We start from the raw sequence: 12,636 nt of genomic DNA, 5'->3' as shown, positions 1-12,636 counted from the left end.
GAATGAGATATCAACACGCGCAAAAATCACTTAAACTCTTTTATTTTTCTTACCTGAGTTTTACGAGTTATGCCATCTTTTTATCAAAACGAAGTCACCATATTATCGTACCTTCTCCATTACTCGAGATGAATTTCGGCGCGTGGACTTTTCCATGAACCCTCTGATTGCCTTAATTTATATCATTTTATACTAAAGGAGTTTACCAACCTTCATTGTTGTAACAATTGCTGGTCGCACTCCCTGACACTTATATATTCCGTGCCCCCTTGTCTCGTGGAGCGGGCAATATCGATTTCTCTCATCCTCGTCACTAGCCTCCGGTTGGGTGGGGGGGGCGGCTTCTCAAATATTGCTTCATGACTATGTCTTTTGTATATGGTCATGGGGTGAATCGTAAACCATTCTTCAAGGGAATAATCTTGAGGCTTCCCTCCTTTATCACTCTGAATGTCATTCTTTGCATTATTCCATTCAACTTCTCTCGAGGTGACAACGGTAGTGAGTTGGACTTCGCGTGCTTCTTTGGCTTTTTCAATTCTGATCTCCCACTGAACCCTTTTAATGATGTCGTCCATGTCCTTTGGCAGATCACACAGCAAACTTTCACATAATAGCGTCCCCAAAAGAAATCCTTCTTGGAAGGTGATCGCGGCAAATTGGGGATCACAATTAACATGGTGCATTACAGCTTTAAACCTTTCGAAAAATTTCCCTACCTTTTCCCCCGGCTTCTGCTTGGTACTGAAAAGAGTTGCCATGTCCTTCTTTTGTTTGCAATTGTAGAAGTATTGCGAAATGAAAGCACGGCTTAATGTGTTGAAATCCGGTATGGAATGTTGTTTGAGGTCTTGGAACCATGTCGACGCTGTCCCCGTGAGATTGGAAGGGAAGATCTTGCACATTAATTTCTCATCGGTCGTCTCGATGGACATCTGTTGTTTGTACCCCTTGATGTGGTCCACTAGGTCGGTCGTTCCGTCATATTTTTGGAATACTTGCGTGGTAAACCGGCGAGGTTTTGTCGTATTCAAAATGTAATCGGTAAACAGAGACTTACCGACGTCCTTAGGGATTTCCGTAGCCAGCTCACGTGGGCTGACATGCTTGCATGCATCAATCATTTTTTCCATCTTCTTGCGCCACAATTCGTTGTGCTCCCATTTGGATTGGCCTAATCCGGCTTCACACCCCCTCGATTCCACATGCCCCCCATTCCACGTGCCTCCTACCCCTCGATGAGGGGTTCACCAGAGATTCCCCTAATAAAGCCGTTGGCGCTTGCGTTTGCGACTACGTTGTTAGTTTGATGGAGATTGCCAATGGTGTCGTTGTCTGACGAATCACTGTCAAGTTGTAGGAACCTTTCAAGTTTTCATATACGATGAGCCTCGCAGTCCCACTTATCCTTCCAAAATTGCTCGAGTTCCTACCTCAGCCTTTGCGTCTTGTCAGCTGGAGGCAAGTTTAGGTCACCGATGGAGCTCGAGATGGACCCATTCAGCAGCTGGTGGGGAGGAATTTCGTCACTGCCAGTCCTCAGTGACAGAAATAGAATCCCGTCAGGGGCAGCTCCCGCCATCACTTTTTAGGGATAAGTGTTTCCCACCGACGACACCACTTGTTGGTGACGAAAAATTCCGTAGAGGAGTTTGACTCACCAATAAATGCGGACTAGAGTGGGAGCTGACCGAGAATGATGTAGAAGCTTCCTTCGAGCGTTGACCTGTAGTTTGACGGTCGGCTCGAGGAGAAGGGGGGATACCTGCAGAAAACCCTCTGATACCTAAGTCAGTACTTTTCTTAGTAGTAGAGTAGAGAGAATTGGAATTCGATGGATTACCTCGATGTTGAGCGGTATATTTATAGGTGCATTTTGGCGTGTGCTACAAGTAAACTTGCACAGCAAGTTTGCAGTGACTTAAGCGGCAAGCCACCATTAAGGTCGTATTCACACCTACAATAACCACCACTTATTGGCGGCCATGATTCCCACACTGAATGTCACATTAATCATCACATTTATGACTATAATAATAATCGCATTATTACTTCTCTTTAATTGTCTTGATTGCATGGTCAAATTAAATTGACCACCCCCACATCTGAGTGTGGGGCTGAGTCTCCCAGCTAGGCTGGGTTCCAAACCCCGTTTCAAAAAAAAATAAAATAAAATAAAGACGACTAAATAAAAAGCATAGGTAGAATGAGGAAGTCATGGGCACTGTTGCAAAGGCTTCAAAAAAAAATATCTAGGGAAATAATTTGTTTTCTAGGGTTGCAGGTAGAAAACCTTTTATGGAAATATACATTATGGGGGGTGTATTGTATTTGGATTTGTGCAGACTTTTTAAAAAGTCCACAGACTCTTTAAAAAGTTGATTGACTGCTATTGATTTCTTAAAACCATTGATTTTAGCAATAGACTTTTTATTGATTCTTGAAAATCTATATACTTTATTATGAATGACTTCTATAGATTTTCTAGTAAATACAAATAAAAAATAAAAAACACAACAAATGCAAAGCAAGATAATAACTCGTTATCTCTTCAATGGTGAATTATCTTTTAGTAGAACTTGACTCAAATGAATTATTATTACTCTATCTAGCTAGTTTGTTCTCATTTCTAATCTCCCAATCAACTTAAAGATACAATATAGATCACTTGATGCTTATGGTTAATTATTCTCATCAATTTTGTTTGCACCTATTAACATATATCATAAAAATATTGATCAATGTCTTGATTTATGATCAATCAATCGAAATTCAATTGTTTAAGTTTTCCTTGAACCATGATATAAATTCAAATAGATGAGAATAATTAATTAATAAGACAAAACCTAGTATTTCATAGCAACATTATTCAAGGTTTTAGGGGTACACCACAATATTTGAGTCGTAGGGTTTCATAAATCATTTTTTATTGCTATTAGGGTTCCAAGTATCACAATTGAACAAAAAAAAAAACATATTCAACAACTACAATGAACATGTTGGGTATAAAAAAATATTGATATCATGAAAGATTAGAGAAAAGATAAGAAGAAACAAGAAAGGGAGATGATATCATGATAGATAACCAACCTCTTTGCGCGTAGAGAGAAAACTTTGATAGATTTAAAAAAAAAAAAAATCTTTGATAGACTTTTTGAAATCTTTGTTCTGGTGACAAGAAAATTTTTGAAATTTGGTATGTATAGTTAACACTGCAAAGTCCATGATTATCCTTGATTTTCTAATTTCATAAGTATGAATGAAATTTTGAATATCTCTGAACTTTTATTCATTTTTAAAAGTCCTAATTGAATACCCCTAGATTTTGATGGAATTCATGAAGTCTTTAAAAATCCTAATCGAATACCTCAAGACTTTCATGGACTGCTGAAAGTCTATATTGAATACACCTAGACTTTTAAATTCCTTAGGGGTGCGTTTGGATGAGAAAATTAAAAAATTCGTAGGAATTTATAAATGATGGAATCTTTAATTCCATCAATCTAAAATTCCATTAATTGCAAATTCTATTGTTTGGTTGCATCTATTTAGGATTTGAAATGTGTAATAAATTAAGAAAGTTTAAAACAAATAAAAAGATAAAATAGAAGAAAGTCTTGTTTTGGAAATAAAAATTGAATACAGCAAAGGAATTCGGAAATGACACTTATTTTGGTGGAAATTGAAGTGAGGAATTTAAATAACAAATTCCTTCGTTTTTTTTCCACAAATAAATTTAAAATTTCCAATCTGATAATGCCAAACGAGGGAATTGGCTTTTAAGAATTATGAAATCCTCACTTTCAATTAAATTCCATCATTTTTTCTTTCATCCAAACACACTCTAGAAGTTCCACTAATTCCATATACAATAAGTATTTAAGAATACATTTAGAGTGTGTTTGGATGATAGAAAAAATAATGGAATTTAATTGAAAATGAGGATTACATAATTCCTAAAACCCAATTCTGTTGTTTGGCATTATCAGATAGGAAAAAAAAACGAAGGAATTCATTATTTAAATTCCTCACTTTAATTTCCACCAAAATAGGTGTCATTTACGAATTCCTTTGCAGTATTCAATTTTTATTTCCAAAACGATGCTTTTTTCTATTTTATTTTTTATTTCTTTTAAAATTTCTTAATTTATTACACATTGCAAATCTTAAATAAATACAACCAAACAATATAAATTACAATTAATAACATTTTAGATTGATGAAATTTATAAATTTCTATGAGTTTTATAATTTTCTTACCCAAACGCACTCTTGGGAAATAAAATGTATTTTGGCGGAATTTATTATAACATCTATTTTCACGGTTTGTCCCTAAATTTCTTATGTAAGTTCTGTTAGAGCCTGTTATTCATGCCTTGATTATAAATAAAATCAACCCTATTAAAAAAAACTGCAGAATATTTAAAAGTTAATTCCCTTAAAAGTGAAAATTGACATTTGACTCATGCCCATTATTACTTGAAGGATTACCATTTACGGCCAATTACTGAGATATTAATGACACGTTTACTTACTTGGAATGGAAAATAATCATGAATCGGAGACAAGTGGAATGGGAGAAGAAAGGAATTGGTATTGATTCCGGAGGAATGATTCCTAAACCCATCTCTCCCCTTCGTAATCGAATTCTTGAGTATTCATGAATCGATTCCTGATAAAGAGGTGGGACCTACATCCATTCCGATTCCTTCATGTGTTAGTAAACGCATGAATTCTTTTACCCGAAATCATTCCGATTCCTTTATGCGTTAGTAAACGCAGGAATGTTTTTACCCTGTAATCATTCCCTCCCATTCCAAGTAAGTAAACATGCCCTAAGAATCGATCAACTACCTCTCTTAAGGGGTTTGCGTAATTCATTAATTTATATTACGAACCATAAATTAATAAGTTATGAAGTAAGAAACTTACGTCCAATTGACTTTGGACGAGTGTGCCCAACTGAAACATATAGACTTGATTAGTGATTATTGTTTTTATCTTTTACGATTTGGTAAAAAATTAAGATTGCATCTACTTAACAGGAATATAAACCTTACAATCTCTTTCACATAGAAAGAGTGCTAAAAGCAAGCAAATTGAGTAGCCATTAGAGCACTTTTTGCTAGTTGATGAATATTTGTATAGACTCTTGATATATATCATTTCAAGATGTTCTCAAGAAAAGGTTTAGTCTCACCGTCGCTCCTCTGTATTTAGCAGTTTCATTAATCAAGACTTGAGGGCAGCCGCACTAATATATATATATATATATATATATATATATATATATATTTTAAAGGGTGATCAAATTCATATTGATATTAAAAGATTAATATCAATAGGCAGATTTCTTATATTGATATTATAAAAAAATAATAATTAAAAAAGGTGTGAGAGAGAAGCAGAACCACTAGTTAAATTTTTCAGTTGGCAAATCTGGCCGTAGCTAAGGACTCCATGCTAATTGAATAAGGGTGTCTATCCCCCCATTTTTGTTAGAGAGAGAAAATAGAGAGAAACCAGTTCCCCTCCCCCTCCACTCTTGCCCAGATCTTGATCCCTCCGCATCTAGATCGAAGGCTTGAGGGTTGGGGGCGGCCTCCTCGTTTTCCTTGTTTATTCTTTACTTGTTGGGGAGTGGGTCTTCCTGGAATAAGCTCAATCGGAGTGGAGTTTTTGTGGTGTTGGGTTCGATGTCCAATTCGTTTGCAGGAGAGGTAGGGTGGAAGCGGCGGTTTGTTGGCCAGTAGCAGGGATGGTGTTGTTGCGGCGTCTTCTTAGGGCAGATTCGAGTTTGGTGGCGCTAGCAGTGGTTGGTGGTTGGATCCATCCGGATCTCGTCGCAAATCCGGTGGGGATCGGGTGGATCTTGGTGTTGGATAGAGCAGCAGGCGGTGACGGGAGTTCCAGATCTGGCGACAGCGGCGTCTGTGCGACCGAGGGCAAGGTTCGACAATGATGGTGGCATGGTGAATTTGAGGGTGAGGTGGTGGTGGCGGGGATTTCTGTGCAAACGGCGTTTTGGGCTGGGTCCAAGGCCTCAAACCTCCTGGCCTTTCTCTGATTTTATTGCTTGTTTGGTTGTTTTTTTCCTGTTGTTGCTTTGTCGGAAATAAGCTCCAACCGTATTCTGGTTCGAGGTAGTGGCCTGTGTGCCAGTCTTTGCACCTTGTGTGCCTGTTTTGCTCTAGGTAGGCGGCGAGTTCCTTGTACTTGTAAATGGTCGCTGCCTCCTAGTAGCAGTGTGAAACTAAGTGTCACTGGATTTTGTTTCCAGTGGCATCATGATGGGAAAGCTGCGCGTATGGTAGTTATGCTTTGCTGTAATCGTGTTGCAGACTAAGTTATCTTTCCGTTGTGTCACCATTGCGTTAATGCAGCTAAAGAAAATAGAGTCGCTAGTAGAGCGCTCTTTGCTAGTCGGTGCTTTGTTGAGGACAAGCGTTTAGTAGAGACTCAGGATAGTATTTCATGATGTTCTCTAGCTACTTATGTAATCAGGGGTTTAGGTTCAATGTCCCCCCCTTGTATTTGACAGTTTCTTTAATTAAGGCTATCAAGGCTTGAGGGCTGCCGCACCACCCTTTTTCTCAAAAACAAAAAGGAGAATTTGATTCTACACCCAAATTTAGACACCCCTTTTAGAATAAGCTCATCCATAAGAGTGTTTTAATACACCCAAATCAATTAATTAGGTTTATGCAAAATAAAAAAACCTATTAAATAGAATAAATAATGAAACCCAATGTTGTTAAGAATTACTAAAGCTGCCACTATCAAAGTCCCCATTCGCCTATTAAATAGGATTAATATTAAAATCCAGTCTTGCTGGCAATGGAAGTTGATCATGAAACGGCTGCCCATAGACATGGGCGACTACTCAACCCTTGATTTCAGCAATTGACAACTCTCCTCTGGATTAAAGGTTACGTAATCTCCACATTGAATAGCCGAATCTCTACATTAAAAGCTAGTGTCAATATCTCCACAAGCATGTGATTTTGTGTTTGATTTCAAATTGTGATTGTGATATAAATGGATCACACAATTAGTGACATTATCTATTCGTTAGGTAGGTTGTTTGTATTTTTCTCTGAAATGAATTCATGTGTCTTAGGATGATATGAAAGGCAGAGAAACAAAACCAGGAGTTGAAGCTTACTGTGAACCTTTGTTCAATAATGTCTGCAATATGGACTTCGTTTTCCTCCCAATTATACATAAGAAACAGCAACAATTCACCTTGTTAGTCCTAAACAAAGAACTTCAACGCTGGGAACACTACAATACTCAAAGACCAAAGCAAACTACATTAGTGGACCCTTGCTTTGAAGATGCATCCAGATTTTGGTAGGTCATTGTTATTTTGTTGATGAGAGATTATTCAGAGCACCGCCGTGCACTTGCACCAACATAAATGAATGGTTAGATTGCATTAAATACACTTTTTGTTTATTAAAAATAAAGTTGATAATAAATATCAAGGGTTGAGATTATTTTATAAGGGTTAAGTCACTTACACCGTCGGTGCATAGAATAATTTCCAATTTTGTTGATAGATATTTGACTCATACCACATTTAATGCTACCTCTATGAAGCAAACTACATTAGTGGACCCCTGCTTTGAAGATGCATCCAGATTGGTAGGTCATTGTTATTTTGTTAATAGATATTTGACTCATACCACATTTAATGCTACCTCTATGACAACATAATGTGCAGCATGTTGAAATCTCAAAACACTTGGCATTTTTGAAAGATAAGGGTAAGTCAATAATTAAGAGCAAGATGATATGGAAGCATGTGAAAAGAGAAGGGCAAGTGAAGCTATTTACGTTCACGCTATCAAACAAAGACAGGGAGTTGCTTACCTGGTTGGGAAGGAATAATGTTGATCATTTTCCTACGAAATCTAATAGGAATATCTACACAACCACATCTAGTAAAAAATAGCAAATATATAGATCAAATCTGAAATGAAGAGATACACAATAATTAAGGCATTTAATCTTTTTAAATAAGGAATATCTATACAAACATATCTCCTAAAATATGCATCAGTTATATATAATAATTAAGGCAATTAATCACGTTGACATATAATAGGAATATTTACACAACCATATCTACTAAAAAATGGCAAATATACAATAATTAAGGCAATTAATCGTTTTTAAATCAGGGAAAATAAATTGATTGTATTAAATTCTAATTTGTGTTTATAATTGATGCCATATTTAAATTCCAAAAAAAAAAATTATATTTGAGGAATATTTTCCTTATTCAATCAGAAGGGTAAAATAGTCAAACTAAAAAACCAGAAAAAAGTTAATTATAGACTTAAAACCTATACGGAAGGTTTAATTATGTGAATGGGTGTAGATTAAAAGAAAACATAGGATTTGTTGTAAATATTATTATCTATGTGTATGTCCATGTAAATACACATTAGTTATGTACTTTGATGTAAACCCTACCTCTATATAAAGGAGGCTAATGAGACTGAATGAGAACACTTCTACTTCCTCCCTACTATTCTCTCTCCATATTCTCTCTACTTTATAACACGTTATCAGCACGCTCTGCTATTATTTTTTGAAAACTCTATGATGATCTACGAGTTTATGGTGCAACGTTGTTGCTATTAACTATAACTTATGATCTATGAGTTTATTCATGATCTATGTCATTTATGCATATCAGTTTATTTCTTAAGGTGCCATCGATTCCTGCTTTATTTCATGAGTTTATTTCATGATCTATGATCTATACTTTAATCTTATATATAAACATTACGGTGCCATCGATTCCTGCTTTATATACTGATATACATATGTTCTTTTTCTCATATATGAGTATAATTGCTTAAAGTTTTGGTTGATCACGCAAATAGAATCATACCTGTTTTCCTTTCTGACAATCTCAATTTTTTTTGTCAATAATCATGCCTCTCTCCTTTATTTTTGGTTTTGCAACCAAAACCCAACGTATTATCCCATAAGGTGCAATAGAGGCATTAGTTTTTACTTGTCTATTTAATAGCATTTTTTGGGGTTTTTTTTTTTTTTTGTCAGTATACACTCATAAGATTTTTTTGGGTGTTTCCCTCAATTTGATAAGCAGTACGCTTATTATGACCCTTTGCTTTTGAGATTTTGCTTTAAGCAATGTGTCTTTAAGATCTTCATAATATACAATGACAACGTGCCATAAATCTCTCGTCAATATAACAGCTATATGTAACACTGTACTTATAGAAAATTGTCATTCGTATAAGGGAAGATATTCTTAATCTCATGTCTCGATAAATAGACATTGTGTCATAGTGATTTATCTTCACTTTTGATAAATACCCTTTTGTAACTTGTAGGGTTAGAGGTCCAAGTATTTCATCGCGTTTCAAATATTGAATTTCATTGGAATTGCCTCTTTCCAATTTGGCCAATAATATACTTTGTCGACATTCATGGTGAAACGTGGTATAGCGTCCATACAGCCCTTAAAGATTTTTGGTAGCTACCAAATGTAAATTATCATCGATGATCAACAATCATAGATCCCACACATTCTTATATGCATGCATTAGCTATAATAAGTTTATTAATATTGGGTACCCATGCCACTTCTAGGGCATACATTGTCGCTTCTAGGACAATCATCTCTCATAGATGAATTATGTAGCGAACTTGAGTTTCTCCACATGATGAAGTTACTCTATTATTATAGATTATAGTCTTCAACTTGAAATTCGGAATATATCATTTTGGCCAGCAGTTCAAAATGAAGTTGGTCCATTCCAATTATCAGTATTCCACAATTAATATTTACTGAAGCTAAGGTAACACTCATATCAAGAGTTGTAGATCTTGATCTATGACTCCAAATGAGCTACTATCATGTTACTAAATTTGAAATATTGATGTACAAAGTACCTTAAATATGGTTGGAGAAGATTTGTTTTCCGCTATCTGATATAGACTATGTCAAGTTTATACAGTAAATTTAGGCATATAATGTCATGAACCAGAAGTTCATTGAACCAAATACACTATTTTGGTTTGACCGGTTACTTCATCTTTGTTGACCATGTTGCATGGAATCACTTACAAGTTTTGATGACTGCTAACCTTACTCACAAGCAAATTGTTTTTTTACTGCATATTTGTGAGTTGTCACTTTAATGAGATAATCCTCTTGCAATGAGGGGGAGAAATATTGTTCCTGAAGAACAATATGAATTTGTGTGAGATATTTATCCACCGTCTCATCTTGATTTTGAGAAATACCTACGTTAGTGAATTGATAAAACAAAGTGACAATTATATGCTTAATGCAAAGGCATATGCATGCTTGGGTTAAAGTCCCTAAAACCAACCATATTAGCACAAACAATCTAGATCCCATTTGATTTGTGGGATGCATGTATATCCAAGTGACATGGTTCTCCGGAAGAGAATGTCATTAAACAATATCAAAGCTCATTATATGGCTATACATACAAAGGGTGTAAGAACGCCATTAGGAAATGATGTCTTGGTGATACAATAATAAATTAATATGGTTGATGCTAATGAACAAAAAGCATGTTTTGACCTAAATCTTGGTTTGGGTTCGCCACCAACCAATGAACATCTTCACTCCAAAGAAAGTGATAGATTTTTGAATGCATCTTTTGAGCATGGTCATAATAAGACAGTCTTCCCGCCGTTAGGGGGAGGAAATACTACTGTTATTTGAATAACGGCGTGAATTTGTGTGGATTGTATCCATTGTTGAGTCACAAATTACTTACGCAATTGTGCCCCATAATTATGAAAATTGATTTGTCTTCCATGCTATTTTACTTTTTTTAATCCATTTCCTTTTATTTGTAGGAAACCTTGCATTGAGAATAAAATGACTATTTGAGGCTTGAAATGTGGAGATTTGAAGCTAGGGGAAGAAGACACGGAGATTGGAAGAAAATTGCAAATCGACTTTTCCGGCGACTTTTCCGGCAAACTTTTCCGGCGAGCCGCCACTCATGGAGGGTCTTTTCTCCAGCAAAGGAGGACCATGGTGGTGACAATCTCCCATCACTTGAAATTCAAATATCTCCCTACACCTTGTCCTTTTATCACCTTACCAATTTGGGACCATTTGGGGGACAATGGTGTAAGAGCATCTCTTGCACACTTGGGGACCAAAGATGACACACCTAGCTGATCAAAAAGAGGCAAAAGACCAATTATTCAGCATTCTTGACTCCATTCAATCATCTTCATCCTATCCAAGATCCACTTTTCTCTCTAGAGAAGACACCACCATTTCCACCACTAAAACCACCATCTCCACCTCTAAAACCTCCATTTCCACCACTACAACCTTCATTTCCTCCACCATTCAACACCACAACTCATCTTAGAGATCCCAAATTTCACTATTCTTACCAATATCAAGAGCTTGGAGCAAGGAGAAGGAGGTGACTACCACCACATCATGTTCTTGGAGACCCATCTCCACCACCTCTTCCGGCATCATCAATAGTCACCCTTTGCTCTCTATCTCTTTATGTATTTGATGTTTAATAGAATGTTGAAGCTTGTGTATCTAGCTATGTGTGAGTAGTGAACTAGTTGGGGCTAGGGTTGAAAGCCCTAGCCAAACTTGCTTGGATTGATGCTTTTGTTTATAAATTGATGCAAATTCATGTTGTCATTCTCACATGCTAAGTCAATAGTTGAATGCATTACTTAGACCTAATCAATTTGAGTTATGTGTTTGCCATGACATGAAGTTTTTCCTAAAGATTGATTACCTTTAGGCAAAAAGGGAGCATGAAAGCACACCATGTGTGCATGTGAGGGTAGTGAGCTAAAATCACCTAGAGATAGGATTGGTTTGCTTGCTTGGTTACCTAAACTCTAAGCTTTATGCATTTAGGGGCAAAGGATTGAGACCTATCCGGTAATTGAATTTGTCTCTAGGTAGTTAGCTCTAGACTTATCCGGTTAGAGTTAATAAAATGAAAGGGGTTTAAGCCTTAGTAGTCCTATCCGGATGCTAAGAGGGTAGTTGGACAATTAGCTTTGCATCATTCATATTCAATTTCTTTAATGCTTGCAAGGGAGGCAAAAGGTGAAACCCGATGCCCTAACTCCCATCCATTTGATAACAACTTGTTTTGTTTAGGTTAGTTTATATTACTTGCTTTCATTGTTTCAATTTGAATAGAAACCAATCTCAAAATCAAAATCAAATCTCTACACACCATCTTGCACATACTCACCATGAACTTTGGTTCACTTGTGAGCCTTTGTTTGTGATTGTACATTTGCATATTCTTCTAGTTTTTCCTTAGGTCTTCCCTCGCTAGGAAAGGATTTACCAATCCTCATGGCTTCGACATCCTTACTTAATCCCCTATTCTATAACTTGTACCTCTTGCACTTGAGGGTGGCTTTAATGCTAACAAGTTTTTGGCGCCGTTGCCTGGGATTGGTGTGAAAAACCAATCCCTAGCTTGGGTAGCCTTAGGGACTAGCTAGAAATTTTTCTTGTTTTTATTTTATCTTTGTTTGCCGACCAGTCGTTGGTCTTCGCCGACCAGTCGTTTGTGTTAATTTCGTGTGATTTTTGTCTCACCGACCAGT

The 12,636-nt window shown here is 36.4% G+C and overlaps 1 protein-coding gene across 1 annotated transcript; it reads right to left on the bottom strand.

Annotated features, from left to right (window-relative positions):
- Positions 1-212: 212 nt before the first annotated feature.
- LOC112203387 lies at positions 213-935 on the bottom strand. Its single transcript, XM_024344362.1, has one exon. It carries the CDS (start codon positions 933-935, stop codon positions 213-215), a length of 723 nt encoding a protein of 240 aa, XP_024200130.1.
- Between the last annotated feature and the right edge of the window lie 11,701 nt (positions 936-12,636).

The sequence above is a fragment of the Rosa chinensis genome, chromosome 5, assembly GCF_002994745.2.
Source record: "Rosa chinensis cultivar Old Blush chromosome 5, RchiOBHm-V2, whole genome shotgun sequence".
Classification (NCBI taxonomy): Eukaryota; Viridiplantae; Streptophyta; class Magnoliopsida; order Rosales; family Rosaceae; genus Rosa; species Rosa chinensis.
This window is presented reverse-complemented; position numbering and strand designations above follow the sequence as displayed.